The sequence below is a fragment of the Myxocyprinus asiaticus genome, chromosome 21, assembly GCF_019703515.2.
Source record: "Myxocyprinus asiaticus isolate MX2 ecotype Aquarium Trade chromosome 21, UBuf_Myxa_2, whole genome shotgun sequence".
Taxonomy (NCBI): Eukaryota; Metazoa; Chordata; class Actinopteri; order Cypriniformes; family Catostomidae; genus Myxocyprinus; species Myxocyprinus asiaticus.
In genome coordinates, this window is record NC_059364.1 from 25,890,314 (window position 1) to 25,904,031 (window position 13,718).

The 13,718-nt window shown below is 38.3% G+C and overlaps 1 protein-coding gene across 5 annotated transcripts in view; it reads right to left on the reverse strand.

Moving 5' to 3' along the window:
* The window catches only part of LOC127412489 (inactive ubiquitin carboxyl-terminal hydrolase 54-like), an 80,173-nt gene that overhangs the window by 20,020 nt on the left and 46,435 nt on the right, over positions 1–13,718 (reverse strand). For all 5 annotated transcript variants that reach the window (XM_051648892.1, XM_051648893.1, XM_051648891.1 and 2 more), the window contains exons 3-8: positions 8,726–8,818; positions 6,444–6,578; positions 5,409–5,522; positions 3,514–3,596; positions 1,670–1,775; positions 655–801 (exon numbers count right to left, since the gene is read on the reverse strand). In XM_051648892.1, coding sequence (XP_051504852.1) covers positions 655–801; positions 1,670–1,775; positions 3,514–3,596; positions 5,409–5,522; positions 6,444–6,578; positions 8,726–8,818 — 678 coding nt within the window. The remainder of the gene's footprint in view (positions 1–654; positions 802–1,669; positions 1,776–3,513; positions 3,597–5,408; positions 5,523–6,443; positions 6,579–8,725; positions 8,819–13,718) is intronic.

The following is a 13,718-nucleotide window of genomic DNA, read 5'->3' on the forward strand; positions in this document are numbered from 1 at the left end:
TTCTGTCATTTGTTTAGGCCAGTTTAAAACTGTTTACATGCCACACTGAAAGGTGCACCCACTACATGTCCTTAGTGAGGCTGAACTTAATGGCAGAACATCCTTGTTATGTGTGCCAGTTTTTGATTCATCAAGCTTATTTTACTCGTTCTGCCTGTAATCTGAAAATGTGCATTAAAATTAGCACTGCTGCTTTGAGCCCCACTGCATTCATCACCATTTATAACAGCAAAAAGCTCCCATTTCCGCCAATCAAAGATGCTCTCAAACTGTGAGTTTGTTCATCTATGCTGACAGCAATGTGTTTGCAACAAATGATAAAAACAAATTAAAAAAACATAGCAGCATTTGGGTAATGTCTATGTGTATAAAAAAAATTTAATGTCTCTTCCACATATTTTAACCACAGACCTTATCCTAAACTGACATTATGCAAACCCAATGGAAATTCCCGAGGGAACCCACAGCTTGCAAATGCAAATTGTCTGCCAGGATGTAGGACTACAACCTGAACAACTCAATATAGTTAGTGTTTGGGCCTTGTCAGGCATAAAGCGCTGCACCTTGCACCAGTGGGGCTTTATCTATCCATCTATTTAAGATTTGAGAGCGTAGTTTTGGGGATTCTGACTACTGGTAGATAGCATATCTTACATCTCCAAGCCGCAGGACGGTGCCCAGGCTGTGGATAACATCTTCAGCCAGGTCAGAGTGGTCTGAGTCCCACACCAGGCCGATGGTGATGATCTCTGGGGAGTTCATCAGAACACGTCGAATTCGGAGCTTCTCTCCACAGTTACCCTGTAGACGAAAGAAAGAGAGAAAAAAAAAAAAAATCTAATTCTGGTGCTTAATGAAATTACCACTAGCCAAACTTTTCCCATACAGTCATCCTAACATATTCAACAAAGCATATATGCACTGCCGTATTCTGTTTGTGTATGTGTATGACTGAATGTGAAGCATGGCTGCAGCACAGGGTCAAGACAATGTGTCTATCATAAATAAAGCAGCAAGAACACTTTAGCACTCAAAAACATTATTTTGTGCCAAATCTCAAAACATTTAATTGTATGGATACTCGTGAACAGACAGTGCAGGAAAAATATCTCATAATAATGTATATTGATTCATTGTAATATGCATATCTTAAAGGGATAGTTCACCCCAAAATAAAAATACTGTCGCCATTTACCCTCATGTTGTTACAATTCTGTCAGCTTCCTTCTGTGGAACACAAAAGGAGATGAAAAGCAGAATTTTACCCTCAGCCACCATTCACTTTCATTTAATCTTTTTTCCCCATACAATGAAAGTGAATGGTGACTGAAGCAACATTCTGCCAAACATCTCTTTTTGTTATATAGTAAATAATGACAGATTTATTTATTTTTTTTAACTTTTGATAAGATTTACCCTGTCTAAAGATTTCCACTGATCTGACATGAAAACAAATATGTGTTTTATGTAAAAAGTCAAGGCCATGAGACAAATTAGCATTCCAATGTTAGCTTCCTGTTTTGGCTCAGTGATTACTCAATGGCTAAATTCCTATTCAAACCCAGACAAGTGACATACACACACACACACACACACACACACACACACACACACTTCATTATGCCTAATTAGCTTGATTTAATGGAGCTGAGCATGTGGTAATACTAACCGGGCAGTTGCGCAGGTCTCCAACTGTGCTGGCGTTCCTTAGCAGCTCTCCGAACATGTCGGGAGTGGGCTTCTCCCGGCATTCCAGCATCCGCACTGCCTGGTTACTGTAGTGTAACCAACAACACATATTATATGTTAAGACGACACAAGCATTCAAATGCATCTCTCAGAAACATTTTACATATCTGCAATTGTGTGTGAAATGTAATATTAAACATACACACACACACACACACACACACACACTCATTTATATGTTATAATTGCACATTAGAACATTTATAACATACTATATGACATATATGACATAAACATTTGGATTAAGTGGAAGTGAGTCAAATGTTTGGGTGTGTTTGTGTATAATGTGTATCGTCTATTCAAAAGTGTGTTCATGAGGTCACCGTCTGGACCAGTTTAATCTCATTCTTGCAGCGGAGGGCACTGCACCTCAAAGACACTGCAACACTGAGCTCAGAGCAACATCTCAGTTTAGCCAGCTCTCAGGGAGACAGCCATGCCAGTGTCACAATGCTACCTAGACACACTCCAGGAATATTCCAGGTTCAATACAAGTTAAGCTCAATCGACACCACTTGTAACAATGTTGATTACCACAAAAACTCGTCCCTCCTTTTCTTAAAAAAAAAAAAAAGAAGAAAAAAAAAAGCAAAAATCGAGGTTACAGTGAGGCACTTACAATGGAAGTGAATGGGGCTAATTTTTGGAGGCTTTAAAAAAGGCAGAAATGTGAAGCAAATAATTTTATAAAAAGCAGTTAAACTTGTGTATTATTTGAGCTGTAAAGTTAAAGTTTTTACAGAAGTTTTAGGGTTCACAGCGTTATGTCGTCATAGCAACAAAGTTGTAAAATGTTACATTACACAGAAAAGGTTAGTAAGTGATTTTATCACACTAAAATCATGTTAACATGCATACTGTTTATGTATTGTGGCTATACTTTTGAAACAGTGAGTATTTTAAAGTTTACAGATTGGCCCCCATTCACTTCCATTGTAAGTGCCTCACTGGAACTCAGATTTTTGCTTTTGTTTGAAAGAAAAGTAGAGACAAGTTGAAATTAATTTTTGTGGTAATCAACATTATGCCACAAATGCTGTCGATTGAGCTTAACTTGTATTAAACCCGGAATATTCCTTCAATAAATGTATTTACTTACTGATCATTACTGAACTTTTATTATATTGCTTTTATCATATTTGGTCATTTTCCACTCCACATCATACCTAACAACACACGTCAATGACACAAGGAGTCAATGGCTTTGAGCAGAAGAAAGCGATTACCTACTACAATGTCGACTATTATCATAAAAAGCCTCCTTAATCACCGAGCCATATACTGGAATATTTATGAAGCTCTTTCATTGCTGTTGTTCTCAAAAGTGCTTGTACCCGGCACCATGCATTCAGCCTGCCAGTGCAGCAGACTGATAAAGCGATCAAGAGGGCATCTGCAACTGTGCAGCTCTAAAAGCAGACGTTGCTCTGCTCTGAGGCTCAGCTTTGTGTCTGACAGCTCATCACCTGTGATGAAGAGCAGTGGCCTTGGTGTCCAGGAGACCTAGAGTAATATTTAAGCTGGCGGTTGCCATGTGCTCTTGGCCATTGAGGGAATCTCTTCTGTTCTGATGGGTTTCACTGTTTTATGTGGCAGAGAAATAATTTGCTCAGCTGGAGAAGAGTGCAGGACATGATGTTTTCAGTTCTGTGCACAGTGTGGCCCTTTTTGCGCTCAGCTTTCAAAGTGACCTCATTCTTTAACATGCATGCCTGTATCACTCAAAGTGTGTATGTGTGTGTGCTGCAGAGGTGTTGTGCTCACCACAGAGAAGTGGTGGAAATGTAGTGGACCATCTGAATGAATGGCAAGGGGTCCGAAGAGGCTCCACAGTTGCTGCACACACACTAAATGAGAAAGAAAGAAATATGGTTAAATAATCATTATTTGAATGGAGTGATAATATTGAAAACTAGCTCAAACAAAACTTTAAACAACTACATGAAATCAAAATGAATACTATTTGCAGAGGTTCTCGCACATCTGACCAATTAATTTCTATGACTTTTCATGTGGTTCATGATTTCTGAATATCTATAATATATATATTTTTTATTATCTTATAGAGATCACAGTCATGAGGAGCTATTTCTATTCCAGAAGATGCAATATTTTAGAGCTGACAATCAACTAGAAAAAAATTATATTTACAATAGAAATTTTCATGTAAGACTTTTGCATTACTTTTAGATTGTATTCCTTTCTATGACTTTTCCAGGCCTGGGAATCACAATTTTAAAATTCCCTGATATTTCCAGGTTTTCCATGACTGTGGGAATCCTGTATTTACTTTCTTAATAAATGCCCTGTGTCTTATGTTGTATAATTCATCATTGCATGCTATTATAATGCAAAAACTAAATCGGAGCTGTCAGAAATAACACGTTAACGCATGCAATTAATTTTAAAAGTATAACGCGTACATTTTTCTTAATCACGATTAATGCATTTACCATTAATACAGCATAAACACTTGTGTGAATGGCAGAACCTTTGTAATGTGTCCGCCGGATTCATTACACTGATGCACACTTCACAAACAGACACAGCGCCAGAGCCCTTCAACCAAGATGACCCTACAAGCTTAGCATAAAACAGCATAATGCGGTGATCCCATTGACATTCTATGTGCGGTACTGTCATAATAATCTCCTATGATAGAGCCACGGAGGTTGTTATCTCAGTAAATAAAAGAATCTCTGACAGCGCTTCCACATCAGTGATAAAATGATGGAGAAAGGAGCTCTTAGCACTGTATGATGTACAAAACAAGCCCAGATGTGACTTGTAAGGCACATTTTAATTACCACAGAAGCAAGTCATGTCTTAACTATCACCAAAACGCTGAAAGAGACATTTTTGTCTGGAAGCACTTTTCATGGTAAGTTCAAGTGGCGCTGACACCCTGATGTGAATCATGACCGCAGCTTCACGATTGCTGTAACAAAGTGGATAGCCACAGTTTACCGGCAGATTAATATTGTGGAGGATGAGATTTTAGGAGACTTACTGCCCACTGCAATGAATATGCAACCTATGGGGAAACTAGTTCTTTCAATTAGTCAAACTCCCACTTAGACTTTGGGAAACTTTTAATATTACTCGAATTGGTGCTTTTTTAGTGCATTTATTTTGGAAGACTTTGTTTGAAAATGTTAATAAAGCATTATAATGTTACATATTGTTTTTTTGTTGTTTTTTTGCCAAGATGGAAATAATTGCATTTTGACAACAACAACAAAAATAAGTATATATAGTGCCAAATTTAAGCAATTTAAAAATCTGCGATTAATCACGATTATCTACAAAAAAGTTATGCAATTAATTGTGATTTTAAAAAACATTAATCGACTGTCAGCACAACATATTTTTCATGAAAAAAACTCATCAAAACAAAACAAAACAATAACTTTCCCCACCTCTGCTGACAAAATAAAGGCTGTTAGGGCAAGGAAAATAATAGTAACCAATAATATCATGGCCCTTTTTTTCATGCTCCAATCAAATTTTGATGTATAAAATCACTATTAGATGAATTTTGTTTCACCTGAAAATATTTTCCATTATTGGAGTTAATGATTTGCAAATGCATTTCATGTTGTCTTCAAAAGAAAAGACTGCTCAAGCAGAGAAAGCACTTGTTAATTAAGAGGATTCACCTGCTCAAAGAGTGTCATGGCAAACTTCTGGTGTGGGATGCAGTGTTTGGCTGTGCAGATGTCCTCCTTGGTCTCGTCAGAGATATGAAAGTGGATTCTCATGAGAATATTCTCCTGCGAGAGACGGAGAAAAAAACAACCACAGTTAATGCTCAATTATTAACACTTAGTGTGCTGTAATCCCAATGAACTTGAAGTAAAATCCCACTGAGGAAAAGAATGTGAGAGCAACAGAATGTGCCTGTCCTGTATGTCTCATGTTAATTGATTCTTGCTGTCCAGTGTGTGTGTACTAAGTCTGTGGATAACAGCATGCTCTGCAAAATTTTAGGTTGGGGGCGGCTCATGTTCCACAGGGACATATTGAACATTTACTAAGCATCTGCCCTTCACCAGTGTCTCCAGTCTTGCATAATGGTCAGACAACAATAGTGGTTAAGGGCGAAATAAAATAACATTTGCACATTGTGGTTGCAGTTCTTATTGGTCAGCATTTTGTACAATGTTGCAATCCCAGCAGTAGAAAGAAGCAGAGACAGAGCGTCATTTTTCATCTTGAATGTTATGATGCTAGTAACTTTAAAGTGAGTCAACAGGAGGAGAGTAATCACTCTATAAACTGAACGAGTGTCTTTGTGATCAAACAGGGAGGTTTACTTTCAGTGGAAAAACTGACAAGAAAGGAGACAGTGAAGTATATAACCAACAAGGAGAGGGAATGACAGATACAGATGACTAGAGAGAGATATAGAGCCAAAAAATCAAAATCAAAATCAAAATCAAACCCTTTCCTTTCTTCCTTCTGCCTGCCCTGATGGACCAAGGGCACTAACAAATGTCAGGCAGCATATGCTAACAATGTAGACTGTGTGTATTTCCTCACAACAATCTACCTCTTCAGTAGAGTAGAGGATAATTTGACATGTGATGGCATCGTAAAGAGAATGGAGAGAACAAGGAAATGGAGGGGAGTGGGAGGAAAAGGATACTCTGAAGGGGAGGGCGACAGAGGGAAGAAGAGTTAAGAGCCCTTACGAAGCACTCGGCCGCATCGTCCATAATGCCGAGCTGGAATCGCTGCTCGTCCTGGAAGGTTTTGGCTAGAGCACAGCGGAGAGCATCAGAGGGCAGCACCTTCTCACTGCTGAACTGGAACTGCGCAAAGATGCTCTGAAAACACACAAACACATGGTAGATGATGCACAATATGTGCATTGACTTTATTTTTTGGTTAAAATAAAGAGAAAGGTATAAGGGACAGTGTATATCTCAGGTCTTATAAGTTTCAACCATTTCTTTTAGGTTTATTAAAAATTCTCTCATTTCAAATGGTCCTTTTTAAAAGCAGAAATATTCCCTTTAGTCTCTCAGTCTCAATTAATATAAGGTCATAAAAGTGACCAAAAAAGTATGTAAACAATTATAAAAGAATTGATAAAATGCTGTTTAAAATAGTTTTAAACAGAATACAGAATGTCACATAAGTCAACCCAAAACATCAACAAAAGTATTTAATGTTAATTAGTACCCACACACACATAAACAACTCTCATTAGTCAACAAAAAAGGTAAGTGATAATCAAAGAGAACATCAACACCACGGCTTACCCTCCACTGTAGCCAACTTCATGGAAGAAAAGAAAATCTTGTGGAATTGGAATGATATGAGGTAGAGGTCGACTGATAATTGATTTTGCCGATACCGATAACTAAGGTGTTGGGAAAACAGACATAGAGGCTACAAGAATCCACAAGAAGTTTAATATTTAACCAAAATTCCCAATAATAACCACAAAATATGAAAATTTGGTGCATAACTTGGGATTTTTAACAAGCCCAAAACACACCAGGGACACTTATTTTGCAATGACGGAGACTTGGCTCCGTTACAATGCTCTATATTTAAGCATTTAAGTAATTAAGTCTTTTAATGCCTTTATATTCACCAGATGAAGGGTTTTGTATATAGGCCTACAAATTTCACCAGATTTAGGTTTAATGAGTAATAAGGTTCATTATTATTCACAAGGTTATTATTATTCAGAAGATATGAAGTTGGAGATACAACATTTGTGCTGACAGGGCATTTCCACACAGTCGCATTTTTTTTGTATGCCCTCGCTTCAATTTAGAACATTTGATTATCTAATCAAAATAACAAAATATGCATTGAAGTGAGGATAAATATGTCTGAATATTGTCAGTGATGAAAGATTTAGACACAGCAAATCCCCATGTGACTGTTTTTATTTTACTATAGAGGCTGCTTTTATACTGTAGAAACAAGCCACTGAGAAATAAAAAAATATTGGCAACTATCGGCACAGATTTTTGAGTAAAACCGATATATTGGTCTACATCTAAAATGAAGACAGACTTTTCATTTCTGGCAGAACAAGACTTTCTTCTCTCGAGTCCCATTTAAACCCAGCATAATGAAGCTTCTCTTGCTATGTGTGGACACTCTTTCCCATCCTGTAAGAAATGCTTTTCTGCAAGACTATCCAGTAAACAGAGTCGTTACAGCTTCAACTTTGCTTAGAAAGTTGAAATTTCCAAAAAAAGAAGAAAAAAAGAAAAGAAAAAAGAAACAGAGACTGCAGTTCTATCAATGATCATGAAGCCATCTGAAAGAAAATACAGACAGGGCCTGAATCATATGAGAGAGCGGACAGGAATATTGTCCCAGTGCAAAGTGTAAGAGCAGACAGGCAGCCCCCAACTGCACTGGCCCAGGGCTCAGGGGAGAGCTCTCTTAATTCCAGCTGAGTTATTGAACTTTTGATGGAAAGCGCCAATGGCACTCCAGAACATTAGATGGAATCTAATATAAAATGAGAGGGAACACAGACAGAGGGGAGGGAGGGACAGAAAAGAAACAGGACGGGAAAAAGATTGGCATGACAAAAGCTGCTTTCACACAAAGCTCTTTAAAAGTTATACGATGGGCATCTGGACAAGACTACCATGCAGCTCTATTAAACACAGGATGTCTAGTTTTTTTACCCAAAAATCTGATATATTTTTTCCCCCCATTTTTTTTCCCCATTTTTTTTGATAGTACATGAAAATGTAATACACTGTTGGTTGAGTGGTCTATCATCAATTTGTCATCTGGAAGCAGACAAAAGGACAATAAAATTCACTATTTAACATTTCCCCCCATATGTTTGATAACATTTCAGAATCTTACAGCATATACAGCTGGCAGAGGCACATTACAGTTTATCTGAAATAAAAAAGGGAAACTACTGAATCACAGCAGCCTTAATGGAGAGGAGATTATATTGCATTATGAATAAGGTCTCCTGCTTTACCTTCAGAGCACAGAAGATGCACGAGTCCTCCATGCACTTATGTGTAGTGAGCTGCCGGAAACTTCTGCGGAAGATATCCAGATGCCAGAGAACCTGTTAAAAAAAGGTGCAAAATTAGACTAAAGCAACAGGTTTAGAGTTTTGTCTCATTTTTAACGCTGCCTGCACACAGACATGATTTGTCTCGCACTCTGGAAGGATGAAAAAAGGTTGAAACAAGCAACAGACACCTTTCAACACAGCTTATAAAACGTCTGAGTAACTCTAGTCATCAAAAATGCATTAAGCTCAAAAAACACTTGCTACTCTGTACTGACTGCAGCTGACTTTCCACCTTTCTTAAGTGTCTGTCTCACAGGAGGGCAAGACCATCTAAGAAGTAGAGCCGGTTTGGAGATGAAGAACTTCTATCCAAGACAGCCAAAGACAGAGTCCATGCTAGCTGTACTCGAGAGCTACTGTTAAGTCCAACTTTCTCGACACCTCGTAATCCGATCTTGACCCATCAGACGAGAGAAGAATTATGTTGTTTCATCAATCAGATGACATAGATCTGATAAGCCTGTCTGCTTCAGCCAAGAGTGTGAAGAAATAGGTAGCAGAAAGTAAAGTCTGAGTGTAAGTAAAGGAGAGATGTACAGAAGTGATGAGAATGTTTTCCAGCTTGAGTTTTCCGTTCTGAGGAACGCATGCATCTCCAGGTGAAGGATGATGCGAAGTGTCAGCAGAACAAAGACCTGCTAGCTTCCTGCTGGGCAGCTCGCATACATGCACACACACACACACACACACACACAGAATCATATACACCTCCCATCTGGCCCTGCCCGAGAGGCTTCGGGGGCCGACCTGACTCCACCTGCTTGCCATGAGCTGGGACTTTGTGTGCCATTGCCCTACTGCTTGTCCTGAACATCTAACGCTTGCATGCTGAATTATTGAGAGAGCTGTCAGTCCCACTTAACATGACTCAACTACCCAACTGAATCTGCTGTCTGACTTTGCCTTCATAAATGATGTCTTAATCGTTCTAATAGTTATAAACCCTGTCAATGAACTTCAATTTCCAAAGCTAGCTCTGCTACACTGTAAAAATGAAAAGACTCTTTTGAGGCACCATTTGACACCGGTATAATCCTCACGAGATCTTCCAGGCACCTTTTAAAGGAGCCTTTAGTGTCCTATTTATGAACTCAATATATATATCAATATCAAGTGCTTCGAAGCTGACGGGGTTACTAAAAGGAACCATTGACAGTCTTTTGAGTTCTTTGGAGTTCTTGCAGGAACTATGAGTAAGTTTCTCAAAGAACTGAAAGGGTTTGGAGGATCTCCAGAGGGTTCTGCGATGTGGCATCTGAGGAATCCCAAATGGTGCTTGGGATCTTTTTAATTTTTACAGTGTAGGTCTGTAAACAATATAAGACCTACTTATGTTTCCATCCGAAATCTTATGCAGACTACAGAGCTCTCCATTAAATTTACGTTTGCTTTATTTTGAACACCTTTAAAAGTCTATAGTACTGACAGAATCCATTTAATAGAGTCATTTTAGAGACCCAAAATCAGAAAACATCTGTTTGACTGCAGCTGGGTCAACGCCTCTGTCTCTGCACAGTAAAACGTAATAGTACTCAACAGCATTGATCTTTCAGGCCATCATTCTGATGACCCTATGTAACCTCCTGCTGATGGCCTTTGCATGGCAAGCAGGACTATAAGGGAAGTGATTAAACATGCAATGCAATGCTGGCTTGGTTAAACACAAGACAAAAGCTTTTATGTAAATGTTTCCTCAAGCATGAACATTCAACCTGCCCAATAGATAACTTAAACAGCACTTTCCCAGTATCCATCAAAGTCATTAAAGATACTCTTTTTATTTGCAAAGCAAAGCACATGGTCTTAGGAAACAGTTGTTTAGGAAAATTGACAGACAAAGTTTTAATAGAAGCCTTGGCAAGGTCAGCTGTAGTCCTAAGTTTAACAATATCTATGACCAAAAAGCAATGTATTAAATTGTTAATGCAAATTTGGGAGATGGCTGGATGATTTGGTTTGGATAAATCCAGAAAAAACCTATTGGAAAAGATAAAAATGATGATTTAACACATAAAAACCATTCCAACTGCACCACTCTGCATGCTTTGGCAATCACTAAAGGATTAGTCGGTAAGCGTAGAAGAAGGGAATAAAAGGGACGATCTGTGACCAATAACCTTAGAAACGTCAATGGCATTCATAAAGACATTCCCAAAATAAACATTGTTAAACACTGCTCTTGCAGGTCTCTGGGTGTATGTACGGCAGCTCGTCAGACACACAAGAACATTCTGAGCCAGTGGCCATGGACTATCTGATATGTCTGTGTCTCAACGGTCAAGTTCCCTTTTATTGATTTGACATCAATGATTTGACACTTAAGTTCTGGGAGTTCCTGTCATGCCACTGAGTTTGCCTCTGAGAATGTCTGCAAACTAAATTCAGCTTTTCTTTTTTTTTAAATTTGGAGCTGTCTACTATAGTTCTATACTTGCATGGGACAAGAGTGCCTGTATTGAGGAGAAGCCTGCAGGACTTAAAAGAGGTACAAGTGTCTACTTGGCAACCTGGGCCACATCTACTCATTAAAACAATGTTCAGAGTCACCGTCATCACGGAGAGGATTTCAAACTACTGATCTGTAAGGGGACAGTCATACAGCGGTCACTGAGGCCACTTTAATAATTTATTTATAAAAACAAAACAATAACTATAAGTGAAAAACAATAAATCCCAGCCATATCAGGAGGTCTTTACAAAATGAAATGAAACTGAAGCTGAAACTGATAAACTGTGGAGCCTGTCATTGTGAAATGGCTCTGAAGCTTGCAGCAGATTGCTGCTTGAAAGTTTAGTTCAATAAGAGCGAGCAAAGTTGCATGAGTCCCTAAACTGGACAGATCAGAGATAGCCCAGTGCAAAGAGGGACACCACAGCCCATTACTAACCATATTATACGCTTCAGAGTCCAGGGGACGGAAAGCAAACAGGAGGCAAGGTGATGAAAAAGAGAGATAGACTGAGACAAAGTGAAAATTACTACGACTGACTGGAAAACAGATAAACGAGAAGGGGGGAGTTACTTCCTTCAGCTCATCAAACACTCAAACAATGTGTGCGAACACGTGAGGCCTTCCCTTCACGGAACACGATCATTTCACATCATGTGCAGTTATCAGCAGAAATTAGGAACTGGCCTCAAAATGTACCCGAAGGCTGCAATAATTCTGAATAAACTTAACCGTTCAAGGGTGCTTTCCTTAAAATCTAAGTTAGTGGCAAATTTGTTAAGCATTTATAAATAGCCTAAACCCAAACATTACCTACCGTTGCACTCAACAGGAAGTTGATGATAACATATCCTGACCAATACTGTTATCTTCTCTCAGAATCAACAGGAGATCATATGACATCAGCTTTGAAAACACAGATGGCCTAGACATAACTCTCTCCCTCTTTTCCTCCTTCCAACTCATTTATTACAAATCATCTGAAGCATTTCTTCTTGAAGTTTAAGGGGTTTCATAAAGACATAAATTTACAGCATATACAGACGATGCTTCTGTGGCTGATTCACGGAACTTGGTATGTAGAATATTAGACAATATGTCCCTAAACTCCACAGAATTTTTTCTATAATCCACTGCTAATGATATCGACCAATTAATAAGGTATTTTCCCATGTGAAAAAACAAAAACAAAATGCAAATTAGGTACTGATGTCTTTAGGGTCAACTATTACCAAATACATCACCACCCTACCTAATGTAATTAAGATATTTTTACACATTTTGCAATATTCTTAAAAGCCTGAATTACTCACAAGCAGGCCCAGATGAAATCTGTGTACTTTTCTTTCTCTGCAATTTCACTGTTTTTGAAGGAAAATCTGTGGAATTCTGTGGAAGGGATTTAGGGGGAAGAGAACTTAGTAAAATATATTAAATAGAGCTGAGAGTACTATTCTCTCACTGGTAGCTGAAAGCATAAAGAAATTAGCGAAAATATTTAATTAAACAAACATACATGGGAGGGGGATACCTTAAACTTTTATGAATGACAGATGTCACAATTCTGCGATTTTATGCGAAGTTCTGAATGTACAGATTCTGTCTGGTCCTGCTCACAGTTGGACTGAGCAATTTTTCTGATAAATTCTAATTTACGTTTTGACACGATTTAGAAAAAAATAAAATAAATCGAGGAATCGAGGTTTTGCCTGAAATTATTAGTAAACGCTCTTGTTAGATATGTTGTCAATCCACCAAAGAATGAATAAGGAAAAGAAAAAATATGCTTGGCTTGATGCTGCCTTCAATCTGATCAGGCTGCACGTGTGCATGCTCCAAATGAACGTAACACGTTAACAACATGGAGACTGATATCAAAGACACCAGTAATATTCCCGGAATGATTGTACAATGTGATTGTAGCTCAACAATCATGCACATATACAAGTTGATAAACAGTCTCCTTTCTTTTCTTTAAATACCCATAGTAAAGTGTTAGTTACGTGACAGTTACGGGCGCTTCATATTAAATCATATGGGTAGATTATAAATGGGAGAATCAAGCATCCACCGCTCCTTTTACCATGATGATTCAGCTAGATCGCTAATTATTATGTTGTTCTGTGACATGTTTCAAAGGTACTGCATCTATAGCCAACATCTGGCAATCGATCATTTTGACAAACTTTGCAAGTTGAATAGTAATGATAAATCATTTCATATTGCTGTGCTGCTCAGCGTGTACAGCCAGAGGGCACCACGTGCCCTGTATTCTATCTGCAGCGGTTTATGATTATACAGTTGAAGTCACAAGCTTACATACACCTTAGCCAAATACATTTAAACCCGGTTTTTCACAATTCCTTACATTTAATTGTAGAAAACATTCCCTGTCTTAGGTCAGTTAGGATCACTATTTTCTGAATGTGAAATGTCAGAAA